The sequence below is a fragment of the Apium graveolens genome, chromosome 7 (assembly GCF_009905375.1).
Source record: "Apium graveolens cultivar Ventura chromosome 7, ASM990537v1, whole genome shotgun sequence".
Lineage (NCBI taxonomy): Eukaryota > Viridiplantae > Streptophyta > Magnoliopsida > Apiales > Apiaceae > Apium > Apium graveolens.
In genome coordinates, this window is record NC_133653.1 from 253,524,936 (window position 1) to 253,538,567 (window position 13,632).

Here is a 13,632-nt window from a genome sequence, read left to right on the forward strand (position 1 = left end):
ATTGCAATTCATGAAGCCAGTAGAGAATGTGTTTGGTTGCGGTCTATCATCAAGAATATTCAAGAATCATGTGGATTATCGGACATCACAAGAAGTCCTACTATCATGTTTAAGCACAACACTGCATGCATTGATCAACTCAGGGAAGGATATATCAAAGGAAACAGGACGAAGCACATTTCACCAAAATTCTTCTACACTCATGAGCTTCAAAAGAATGGTGAAATTGATATACAACAAATTCGATCATGCGACAATCTTGCTGATTTATTCACGAAATCATTACCGAATTCAACATTTGGGAATTTGCGACATAGTATTGGAATGCGACGACTTAAAGATTTGTTACAACAAAACTTAATAGAATGATTAGTTTTTCCAATGGGAGATTGTACTTTTTTTCCTTCATCAAATTTTTTATCCCACTGGGTTTTTCTTTGACAAAGTTTTAATGAGGCAATCTATGATCCATAATGACAATCAAAGGGGAGTGTTATAATATGATTGTCGCACATGGTCAATATTGTAAGAGTGTAATAGTAGGGCTATCAACTAATATTTGAAATTGTATACATGCAATTAATAGTGTATTTCTTGCATTGCCTATAAAAGTCATGCAATTGTAAATGAAAAGAATACACCAGCAACAATCTCTTCTTTACTTGCATTCTTCTTTATCACCTCTCCGCCCCTTTTTATTTAATCCAGCTATTGTTATAATATAGTTAGTATTTTACAACAAGAGTTGTTTATTTCGTTTTACACTTGTGTAAAATAAGTAAGGCCAGTCACTAATATAATCGTATAAATTGTTCTATCAATTATCATGTAATGAACAGTATAGAACTATTACATTCTTGTATTGATATTTAAATAAATGGAAAAATGTATGGCAAGAAATGGAAGTTCTTTCCTTTACATTGCGGAGCCTATGGTGGGGAGTGACAACAGTAAATATCATTCTTCTAAGCTGGATGGCCTGGGTTCTACCTATATTATGTACAGTAATTTACAAGTACCTCGAGTCATAGTTGAATAGACTTCTGAGTCCTTTAAAGAGCCTTCTGGTCTAGCCTCTCATTCCAATTTAAGCAACGAATCAAGCTGCGAAACCAGTCACCAGTTTGGTCGCACTTGTTGACAGTTGGAAGTGGATGTTGACTCATATTTATCCGAACAGAATCCCCTCTTGAGAGTTGCTGTCTTCTCTTTCCATCAAATGAGACCCAAGCATTACTTCTTGCATCCTTGGGTATCTAACCAAATCAGAAATTTAAATAATTAGTAGTTTTTAATTTGTAATTGAATTTGTGGCAACAGTCACACTAGCACAAACACGCAATCCGTGGGGGAATTTCTGTGATAATATAATCATTCAAATTTTGATTTCCAATTGATCTAAATCCTGGAAATTAACTTTGAGAAGTTCATATAAGACGTATAAAATAAGTATTGATCAGCAAGATGCGATTGCAATGACCAAACAGAAATTTAAGACTTTGATGCTTTAGAATCTTAAGTATGGTAAAAAACTATTTAGGACGAGGAAATGAGAAAATAAACTACACCTTTAATTCAAGACGGGCAGAGTCCGGAAGTATAACAGGTCTGAAGGAGAGGGAGTGGGGGCATATTGGTGTAAAAAGCATACAGGGAACATTAGGATGCACCTGCATACAAAACAATCAGTAAGTTTGTTGAGAATAGTTTGGTTAATGTGGTCCACAGCTAAAAACTGAAAGATGCCAAGTTGTCTAAACTCTAAAAGATAATCTGCTTAAGTTCTTGTTTATTTTGTAAGGAACTAAATCTGCTCTGTAGAAACTAAGCTGATGAGTAACAAACTCTTTAAAGGTTGATCTACTAGATATAAGTGACAACTTGCCAACCCTCAGCCCCCCTTCTCCTAAAAAAATAATGGGAACTAAAATGTGAATTAGGTATAAAAATCTTATTTCAAGTTAACTGGCTACACTATTGAAATGTTTTCTTTCTTTCTTTTTTTGATGTCCACCACTGAAAGATGACTTACATACACTCGCTACACGAGCTTTCAGTGCTACACATATGAAGAAAAAAACTCTAAAGCATAATAAATGAGGCCTTTAAAATGGCACAAGGAAAGGTAAATTGCCCCATGAGAAAAGTACCCAAGATGTTCATTTTAAAGATAGTGAATGCAGTCTTCTCAAGAGGGGTTGCTGCTCTTTCATAGTAACAGATACATATATCACGTTTAGTAATTATAAGGTAAATAATCTATTTATCAAAATTTATCTCAAGTGTACAATAATTAAAGTGAATGCTTGAGATAATTTTGATGAATGGATCGTATATCTTAGAGATACACAACCCATAAAAATCACAAGTATGTACTTAGTATACTCAGAGAAGCTATTCATTTCTTTGATCGAATCATGCAATTTATGATAAGAACATATGCTAAGCATTTTTAATTTTTAGAATATCTAGAATAGTTGGTCAAATACTCAAATTGGGCCAAGTTTGTAGCGATGATTACTTTGAATAAGGTTTTGAATTGTAGGAGATTTTTAGGGAGATTTGATAATGTTTGCTAGCTACGTTGCTCTATAATCTATATATAGCAATAGCACATTTAAATGATTATGAAGATGCACATTCAGATTTTTACATCAATATTGTATCTTCTTCTTTATAATATGCTATTATACATTAAAAAATCAACAATTATGATCACCACAATTTTGTATAAATTGTTACATATTAGCATAATTTTCTGTACCCATCGCCTGCACAAAAATTGTTACTAGTTTATTCTTAGAGGATGATCATAAAACAGATCATTCTTTGAACTTTGGTAGTTCAATAGTTCTCAAACTGCCATCAATTAGAAAAGTATAAAGTTATCCTTGAAATTAGACAAAGACAAAAAACTGAATGCAGACTAAGAATAGACATATTAGACATTTAAGCTCCATGAACTTCAAAGGTTGCAATTTATTGAAGAAAGTTTATTAGAAGATGAAGCTTATGTTGAAGAACAGCCAAAAGTTGGGGAGAGAACTGCAGATGGTCCGATGGAATAGAAAAAAGGGAAAGTTCTAGTTAAGTATTTAGAAATCATGGAATTTATTTAATTTCTCCCAAGCCACATAATACAGTCTCCCTGTGCTCTATTTTAATCCCCAAGTGGGTTAAGAATTGTTACGGTTCCATGTTAGATTTAGGAGTGCGAGAAAACTGGTCAAGATGCAGGGTTTAATGTGCCTACTTATATCACTTAAAGTTGTAATTCAATATGAAATATTTCTATATATTAAGCACTATCAAGAACACCATACTTACCATAGAGCCTCCGGCAGCTGTAGAGTAAGCTGTACTTCCGGTTGGCGTGGCTATTATGACCCCGTCACCTTGAACCTTTAAATAATTTTAACATAAGCAACAATGTCAGGAACATGTACTAGTCTGCAGCAACTTAATTATAAATCAGAACTCTAGCAAATGTAGAAACTATGCAGCACCTTAGTTATTAAGCGGTCATGTTCATAACATTCAATTTTCGAAAGATATGGGTTCGAACCACGATCAACCACAATCTCATTGAGGACATCAAATATTTTTCCAGGCACTGATTTTCCATTTCGAAATATCTCACAGCGAAGTCGCATCCTAAGAGTTATATAAACACCATCCATCGTGTTGTTCCCGTGAATAACTTGTTTCAAATCCTTCTTGTAGTCTGAAAACTGTATGTAAAGAAAATTGTAGACTAAGAGTGATAGAAATCTACAAAAATCACATATCATATCAAAGTTAGAAGCTTACAATATGCGAAGTAAGAAATCCTAGGGAGCCAAGATTAAACGAAACGAAAGGAGGAACGGCACCTCTAAACAGATTTGATCCATGAAGTATAACCCCATCCCCTCCTAAGCAAGCTACAAAATCAACTCTCTCATGAAGATCACTACATTAAAAAACAGCTAGGATCAGAATTTTACACAATAGCATAGTAAACAATTATGCTCTTCCTTTGTATAAACCAAACGGCATAGTACCTGGTATCTTGGCTATAGAAGGTCTGAACAAATCCAAAACCAGGAATTCTGGCAAAAATGTCGTGGACCTCAGGCTCAACAAGCACATTCATTTTCTGTTGGTGATAGAGAAAAGAGGCAACCTGCTTTTGCATAAAATGTTGTTAACATAGATAAAGCTGAAAAACTGAACAATCATTGACACAAACTGTACAATGAAATAAATAACACCAAAAAAATCGATTACTGCAGATCTTGTCAACTAAAAACGATATATATATATTATATTAGACAATACCAGAAAGACATTTTTCTACTAATTTATTCCACGATTTTGGGGTAATACCTCTTTAGCTTCTTCCATGAGTTCTTCACCTAATTTCTTCAGTAGTAATACAGTCTTTGGAGTCGATTTCCACATCAACATCTGTTGCTGGGTGCTAGGATGAGTGAAGGCTAAGGAAGATTCAGTTACCTTTTCTCTAGAGCATGAGACTCCATCTGTACGTACCAAGAACATCTCTGCTTTCTTTCTTGACTGCACCCTCACAACACCTGTTGCTGAAGCACACATATTTCCTTCAATCAGCTCCGCTTCTTCATTTTGGGAAGACACAGTGGCTGTTGTCTTATTCCTTTGATCAGCAGACATGGTTAAGGAACTAACACTCTTATTTAACCCATTGGTTGCTCTAATATGATCACCAGTTTTCATTGTGGTATATAATTTGTCACTAGATGCAATTGAAATGGGGCCAGGGGACTGATATGTATTACTACCACCTCCCTTGTAAGACCCATTAGTACTAAGATTCACATGACTAACTGCAGACCCTTTTGAACTTTCTCTTTTCTGGTCTACTAATTCAGCATTGGTCTGACTAATTTCGGATCTCAGAATTGTTCCATTGTAGGTCCCTCTTGAACCGCACAGTTCCATCCATCTTTTCTGTTTACCATTAAAGTATCTGGCAGGTGAGATCTTTTTGTTTTTGAAAAACCGAGACATTGACTTTCTGGAAAACACATTAGAAGGTGGTAGCTGTGAGTGGAAAGGTTTTACAGCATGCCAATCGTCGATCAGAGACTCATTTTTGTTAACATCAACAGTCTGTAAAATAGACATGTTATCAAGAGAACCAGATACGCCATTATCAGAGTGGTTGCTATATTCAGAAGCTGAAGAGTCTTGCTTGGAAAGTTTTCCAGTGGCACTGTACATTGTCTTTGAATTAACTTCCACAATCTCATTCTTATCATCAAGTACATCTTCCTTTGACATCTGCAGATTTTTCATATCGGTAATACCGCCTAACATGATGCCATTTGTTAAGATTGCCTTGTTAGAGGGGGATTGGGATCTGTAGTGAGTCATATATTGCCTCCATCTAGAGACCATAGCAGAAGTTCTCCAAACTCCTTCCTTACTGTGGAGATATATGGGCTTTTTCCTTGAATCAGACACCAATGATGAAAACATTTCAACCTGCTCCATCGTTGGAGCAGTACCAACTTCAACTGGAAGTTTAACCAATTCCACTTTCTGAGACGCAACTGCTTCATCTAACACAGTCTGATAAAAATGATCCTTTACAGCCTCTGCTCTGAGATCTACAATTGTTTTAAATCCATTTTCTAAGAGCCACTTCAGACTTTCTTCAGTCAATTGGCTACCTCTATAAAAAGCAATCTCAGAACGTTCAGATTCGTGGTCTTCCTTTAAAGTGGACAAATAAACTGGATTCCAGTTTGCAAACAACGTATGGCATGGGGAACCATCCTGTCGTGGATAACCAGAATCATAGCAAACATTTTTTAGTCTCTGTAGCTTCCTCCATAAACCCACTCTTTCAATATCGTCAGGGGTAAGATAGTCTTCGAGAGCAACATGTAAGCTCTCACAATACCTTTTCATCTCAGTTCTGAAACTGGCAAGTGGTGGAAGCTTGTCTTCTGATATATTTACGTCAGAAATGCTAAATGATGAGGTCATAGATGATCTTCCAGAAAGAAGATCTTCCCTTCCTTTGTTCAAAAGACATATCATACAACCAAGAACAGACACAATTTTGTCTTCCAATAATGGCTTATCTTCTGATGGAAAACCATATGACACACTACATTCTCCCGTTACTGGATTGCACAGTGTTTTCATTAATGCATTATGAAGACGTTCTGCAGCTCTAAAGATTCTACAGTAAGCCTCAACTTCTGCTATATCTCCAGGAAGTGGACCAATCCATGGCAACTGTGATATGTCACTGGACTGATAATGGAATAAAAATTCAATACAAGAAGCAGATGGACAAAATACAAAACCAAAAGTAAATATATATAAAATACTATGAAATAAAAAAATATGCTCTTAAGGCCAAAAATTAATAGATTTTCCGGAGTAAATCCATGCACACAAAAAAATGGCATATTCCGGGACCAGTACACAATAGAGTACAATTATGTTCAATAAGTTAGTTCAAGTCAATATCAAGTCAAAACGTGATCTAAAAAGATAAAAACCTTATCCATAGGGGAAAAAAGCCGATACCTGAGAGTGATCACAAAGAGTAAAACAATATTCACTTTGAGCAATTACTTGCTGAAATAGACAATTCCGGACTACATAGTCATTAAATTTAAAAGGTAAAAGAATAAAAAAGGATCGCATATCAACAATATATGTAAGAGTGATACAAGATATGTATTCGTGAGCAAAGACATGTGGCAGGATCTTGGTTGGTGAGCATCAATATTTTCTACGCACTATTTTCCGGTTGAGCTCAGACTTCACAATGAACAGTATAATGTGCATTCTCTCTTTGCAGTAAATTTGAATATGATCTCAAAAAGGATGATTTAGAAGAGTCTGTGGTGTATGCTTTTTGCAATGACATTATTCTAGTTGCTGAAGTGCAGGAAGAGGTAAATGTGAAGTTGAAATGGAGGGACGCATTAGAAGTACAAGGAACGCACAGTACAAGTTAGTCTTGGAGAGTGATGCCCAAAAAAGACTGTTTGAGGTACTTGGATTCTATTCAAAGGGATGGAGAGGTTGGGGAAGATGTTATGAACATATTGAGGCACGATGAGTAGAGTGGAGGGTGGTTTCACGGATAATCAGGGACTGATCTAGCATTTGATCATTGTGGGGGGGGGGACCAAGAGTATTTGAACCAAAAACTTTAAATTACCTTGTACATTATGACCTTTTTTTGATAATCTGTTAGTATAAGTGCATAGATTTGGACTCACTAGCACATACTCCCTCCATCCCATAATTTTTGGCTTGTTTGACTTTTTGCGGTCAAATTGACCAAACTTTGACTACAAATTACATATAATTTTCTTATAATTTTGAAAATCTAAAAAATATATCATAAAGTACGTTAGATATACTTTCTAACAGTATAATTTTTATGTTTGTTCTTAACCCTTATATATGTAATTTGTGATCAAAGTTTGGTCAATTTGACTCTTAAAAGTCAAACAAGCCAAAAATTATGGGATGTGGGGAGTACATGGAAAATATTAAACGCCTTACTACTAAGCCATTCGCATTATTGATGTAGGATGGCTAGTAAAAAGATGGATAATAATAAAAAATAAAAATAAAATAAAACTTGGGCAGATGAACAGCGGAACACCCACTGACCTAAAATTCTTCAAAGCTAAATATATATAAACCAATTTAAACATATATAAAAATTCTTCAATCTCGTTCCTTAACATTCTCCCCTTGTTCGAGAAAACTCGGCCACGAGTTTCGTAAAAGTCCAGAAGCACGCGAGAATGATAAAATGAAACCAAGTTGAACTTTATGCGCTTCTTGAAAAAACGATTGAGGTGCAAAGAACTATGAAAATTGATGAGCAAACGAAGGAGGCTTAGGAAAATACTCCTGGATGATGAAGTCAATATGCTTAACCTCAATGATATCAACCACTTGTTTTTCTTTAACAAGCGAAATTCTCTCCACATGATATTCTTCATCACAAAGATCTTCGGTATCATGTTACATGCACTCAAAGTACATCAATTCTCGTAATTTACAATTTATCTCTTCTTTACCAATTAAGCATGTTATGCAGAATTATTTATTTTCACTCCCTCCCTCGATTATTAATTATTTGTCAATAACTAATAACATGATTAAAAATCTTAATCTTATCTATTGGCCAACCCAACAAATTTTGGTTAACCCATAATTAAACATAAAATCATCCATTTTGAAAATTAAACATCGTAGCATAAAAGAATATCTAAAACACAAAAAATGAAAGTAAGTGACCTTTAAATGAGTGGAATCACATTTTTGGTCAAGCAAAATAGAAAAACTTATCAATGTAAATAAACGGAAGTATTTGTATATGATGCTAAACAAGGGTAAAAAACAAGTAAAAGAATAGATATTTGTGGATTAATCGCAGAAAACCCATGACTAAGGTGATCCGACCGAAGAAGAATCACTTCCCCTAGGATTTCTCAACCGCAGAAGAGAAACTTGTTAGGATCGAAAACCCATAACAAGAGAGAAACAATTCTCAATTCAATAATCAATCAATTCTTCGTTTGTCATCATTCTGCCTTTGAAAAAAACTCGTCCACAATATTTATAAAATTTGAGAATCAACGAACAAAGAGATGATGTGTCGTGGGATAACATCAAATTCCAACTCCATAAGCAAAACCTTTGGAAGCAACATCGATTGGATATAATATCTTGATATAGCAATAGCTCCCAATATTTTGTCTTCTCCAAGACAATCAATGTGCTCCACCATAATGATGTCACTCTTCTTCATCACAATTTCTTCAATCTTGGTAACCTTATCTACCTCTTTTTAAATATTTATACACTGAACTTTTAGAGGTTCAAGGACATGCTTTTCTTAAACAATTAAAATACTTTCTTCATGACATCGAATATAATCTCTTGACACTTTATCTCCGCCCCATTACTAAGTCATCAACCATAACAAGTATACTCTTGAGTTCGTTATTGATGCTTTTGGCGTCTACTATTATATCATCAAGAAGCTCCATATTTCTGGCCATGGAATATATTTTTTCCGCTAATGAACAGTATGTTGGATGAACGGTACCAGTAAATAGTGTCTGACTGATGAATAGTAATTGTGAATAGTTTTTTTTTGTTAAATTACATAGAAGATGTTCGATAAAAGGTTTAGGCAAAGGGTTGTGAGAAAGGGCAAACAAGCACTGAAAAGGATGGTGTACTGGTGTTTGGGGAAGAACGGTGATGCAGGACAAGGGTAAAAACAATTAAAAGGATAGGCATTTGTGGATTAACCGCATAAAATCCACGCCTAAGGTGATCCGACCGAAAAATAATCACTACCCCTAGGATTTGTCAATTGCATAAGAGAAGTTTGTTAGGATCGCAACCTATAACAAGAGAGAAACAATTCTCAATTCAATAATCAATCAATTCTTCGTTTGGCATCAGTATACAAGAAAAAAAATCTCAATCAAATGAACTTAAAGCAATAGTTGTCAAGGCGAAGCCTATGCGAAACGCATAACACACAATTATTGACGGCACCCAAAATGCTTTAGATTTAGCGTCGTACATTATGGAATAACATGGACAATTATATAATTATTGAAAGCGCCCACAATGTTTAAGGTTTAGTAATGTAGCAGATTTGGAGAAACAATTGACACCATTTCGGTTCTAGGCATCTAGGTGATGCCCAGGCAGTTTATGGTCTTCACGAAAGAAAATTATATTGTTTATTTTATTTTCGGGACACTTCTATTGTATTTTAAGCTTACAATATATCTTCCCATATCACCATATCCTATGAAGCACGGGTGCGGCAGTGCGGGTGCGTAGTACAGGGATACGCGAATTCGGCAAATTTCAAAATATCGGGATTCGGATGTGGGGATACAGCAAATATTTAAATATTAAAAATAAAAATATAATATGTATATTTAGTAACTATATTTAAAAAAGAGAATAAAAATATAATTTTATCATCCTTGATATTTAAATGATGTAACAAAAAGCTGATAAAAAGGGTACATAATAAAAGGGGTAATCTGCCTAACAAATATAATAGTATAAATAGGAATAATATATAATTTCATAATTATTGGTCGGTGTCACAACACAAGTACACAACACAGAAGTACACAACACCCGACATAAGCATTAGTCACAGTCAAACACAACATATACACACATATATACACACATGCAGCTCTCTAGTACACATCTTAACAACCCCACCAAGACAGATCGGCGACGAAGACAAGTTTTAGTACCCAGATATTAACTATGGAACAACGGAGAACGGCCGGAAATAATGGCGACACTCTATCATTCCTCACAATCTTAACTTTTAATTACGATATGTGCCGTTCCCGCACCCCCCCTTACCGCACCACCACAAATCGGAACAGGAAAATACAAGGACACGCCGGGTGGCGCACCCCGTACGTATATGGCCGCACCCCCGCCCCTCGCGCACCCCGCACCCGAACGTATCGGGTGTGTAGTACGTCGGGTGAGTGTCGCACCCATGCTTTCCCGACCATATATGTTTCCATCTATTAAAAAAAGATTATGTGTGATAGTAATGTAAAATGACAATTATATTTACAGCAAAGATTTATATACAACATCCATTTCATCATGATTGCAAAATTTTAGTTTTAAGACCAATATAACAACCACATTCGATATTAAACCACAAGGAAGTTTAGAATCAAAAGAAAATTATCAACCCCATTAGTAAGTTTCAACAAAGTACTCAAACAACTCACATCATCAAATTAGTACTACCCCCGGATGGGAATAGAATTATACTATAGCCCATTAATATTTCACTACACTTTAGGACAATAGTGCATGTTCGTTGATTTCTTTCCTTACATATTTCATTGTCCTCTTCTTCATTTCCTTTCATTTTCCCCAAGTCTTAAGTTTCTCCTATTTAATAAAAAAAGGAACACAATAACTCGTGACCAGTACCTAGTTTCCGAGGAACAAAATGAATGGATGAGAGAACCGGTGACCAAAGAAAAGGCTTTGAAGAAAATTGTTCAAAGCATTTTCGTACATAATGGAGGTGTGAAAATGATCTAGAAGAGTACGCTTCTAATCCAAGCCAGGTTCAACTTCTATTCATATTTTCCTAATGTGTTTTGGATTTGAAATATTTACCAATTCACATTATTTATGGCCTATTCAGTCATGTCCTTGTTACTTGTTAGTTTCAGATTTCTTTTTAATTTCGAATTTTGATCATATCATATCTTTTATTATTATTATTAGGCCTTGTGACCTATAATACCTTTTTATAAATTATAACCTTTGATTGATCAATAGATACTATGATTTCTCTCGTACCACCTAACCTATTGCTTTGTTCTTTTTCTGTAGAATAGGAAAAAAAAATATCAATGCTGCGATGTCTCCAAGAAGATGCAGTCAAGGTATCAATCCATGTACTAAAGAAATGATTTAACAGTGTGAAATTAAAGTCATGAAACGGACTGCTCATTACGATGATTCAGCTCAAATAGCTAAATAACAAATCTATTTAATGTGTAGCGATGGGATGGCAATGTTGATCTAAGAATGCTCCAAAAAAAGTTGATTTTTACCAATGGATGTTTATATTAAATTAGAGGAAAGCCTCTGCAAAAATCGATAAATATAGGGGTACCCTCCCCAAAATTAATCCCCATCCCAAAAAAAGTTCTTGAATAAAAAAAAAAATCCTAAGCCCTGATCATCCATTCATCCTTGCATATCCACTCTCCAAAAATCCAATTTTTAAAATTATTACACTACCATCAAACACACCTTATAGCAAATAAGTAACATATTCCTCGTATAGTCGTATTAGTCGTTATTTCATCAAACTAAACCTAAACAATCAGCAAAGCAACAATATATTTCATAAAAAAATCAAAAACAGAGCATATATAAAACTAAAATAACCAAGAAAAAAAAACCCACCTTGGAGTCTAAGCCAGTAGTTGAATAGAAATGATTGGTGAGCTGAGCAGTGACAACAACCCCAAAACGACGCCGTTGAAATGACCGGCTTTCTCTGCTCCGCCGCAGTTTAAACCCAGATGGGCTGCTTTTAATATTTGAATAAAGATTGAGTGGGTGTTTTGTAATAAAAAGAGAGGGAGTTGTGTTGATTATAAGCAAGTGACATGTCCAAGAACTAGTTGCCATGCCACCATATCAAACTTAAAAAGTATGTCTATATGTGTGTATGTGTGTTGTTATGTTTGTGTAAGAAGATTAGATAATTGGTTGTTATTATTAGGGTGTGGGTTCGTTTTAGTTTTTGGCATTTAGATTTTGGTTGTGTGCTTGTTAATGTTATGTTGATGTGACGTGATCATTGTGTTCTGGTTTTGAATGAGTGGCAAGAAAGGATTGGTTATGGTCAAATATAAACAAAAGTATTCGATGCAAGTAACGAGGCGAGGCAGATTAATTGAGTCGTAATATGAGTAGAGATTAATTGATTGAGTTAAGATGTGTTCTACAATTAATTAAGTTTAGAACTCTGCCCGAGATCGACTGATTTAATTTTACAGGCTGAGTTGAGCCGGCTTGTTTTAATTAAAAAAAGTCAATTTTAACGAGTCGGAAGAGCAGTCTTATTTAATTTACACTTAATCGAATTAAAATCTTAACTCAAATTCGATTCGTTTAATTCACAAGTCAAGTCGAGCCGACTGGTTCAATTAAACGAATCAAAATCTTTGTCCCAAAATTAAGTCGTTTAAATAAATAAGCGGAGTTGAGTTTACTAAAATAAGTTTGAGCCGGGCGAGATCGCAGTCTACTTAACTCGAATTACAGTCATTTATGCCAAGTATTCTAGGCTTTTAGCCATCAAATAATGGTTATTCGATTTTTTTTAATTTGGATCCAAATTACTTGTAATTGTTTATTGTAATTATAATTATTTGTTGGTTATAAATTTTAATGAACAGGTTTAATAATGAAAATCATTCTAATAGATTGGATCAGTTTAATGATTCAAACAATAATAAAACAAGTTAAAATGGTTATTGACATTTTAAAAATGTCTGTCTTGTCAATTTTAACTAAATTTGTATTATATATTATTATCATTTGTAATTTGCCTAGACTATGTGCTAGTAGTTTTATTTAGACATTAAAGCTTGCTTAGTCTTAAAAAACACATTTAAACAATTATCCATGTCAGGTTATTTTTCGAAAGGAGATTTTTAAACGAAAAAAAGTTGAAAATTTGAAATTAATTTTGAAAAAACTTGTCAAATACCTATTATAATTGATTGTAAAAATAATACTCTGAACTCCAAAATTCACATTAATTCACAATACACATTATTTAAATTAAGATTAATTAAAATTTCGCAATTATCACCTCATTGATGATGACACCGGAAACAATTTTGATCACCCTACCATTATTTTTTTATTTTCATGACATTTGACTTTTAAATTGGTAGCAACTCTCTTGTTTCATGTTTGACTAGGTTTTGCAAGAAAGCCAGTTTTCTCATTTGCATTTTGACGGAATTAAGCGCCTTGCAAAACGGTATTCTCAGTTATCCCTGAACTTTC

At 34.4% G+C, this 13,632-nt stretch overlaps 1 protein-coding gene across 2 annotated transcripts; it reads right to left on the reverse strand.

Moving 5' to 3' along the window:
• Positions 1-779: 779 nt before the first annotated feature.
• On the reverse strand, positions 780-12,435 carry LOC141671059 (NAD kinase 2, chloroplastic). 2 transcript variants are annotated; one of them, XM_074477149.1, is made up of 8 exons: positions 12,013-12,424; positions 4,369-6,288; positions 4,044-4,165; positions 3,811-3,952; positions 3,507-3,731; positions 3,328-3,402; positions 1,569-1,670; positions 780-1,256 (listed from the first exon to the last, which is right to left on the reverse strand). In XM_074477149.1, the coding sequence occupies exons 1-8, from the start codon at positions 12,238-12,240 to the stop codon at positions 1,053-1,055; spliced, it is 3,018 nt and encodes a 1,005-aa protein (XP_074333250.1). In that variant the 5' UTR covers positions 12,241-12,424; the 3' UTR covers positions 780-1,052. The 2 variants fall into 2 exon arrangements, with proteins under 2 accessions (XP_074333250.1, XP_074333251.1); XM_074477150.1 differs by lacking the exons at positions 780-1,256; positions 1,569-1,670; positions 3,328-3,402 and having other exon boundaries at positions 3,514-3,731; positions 3,873-3,952; positions 12,013-12,435.
• Positions 12,436-13,632: the final 1,197 nt, after the last annotated feature.

Bases quoted from the DNA above. Each gene is read 5' to 3' on its own strand.
- LOC141671059 (XM_074477149.1), bottom strand. From the start codon at position 12,240: ATGGCAACTAGTTCTTGGACATGTCACTTGCTTATAATCAACACAACT. The intron at 3,953-4,043 runs GTACTATGCCGT...TTTTTAATGTAG, and splicing joins TTCTATAGCCAAGATACCAG to TGATCTTCATGAGAGAGTTG. The intron at 1,257-1,568 runs GTGTAGTTTATT...TGATTTGGTTAG, and splicing joins CTGCCCGTCTTGAATTAAAG to ATACCCAAGGATGCAAGAAG.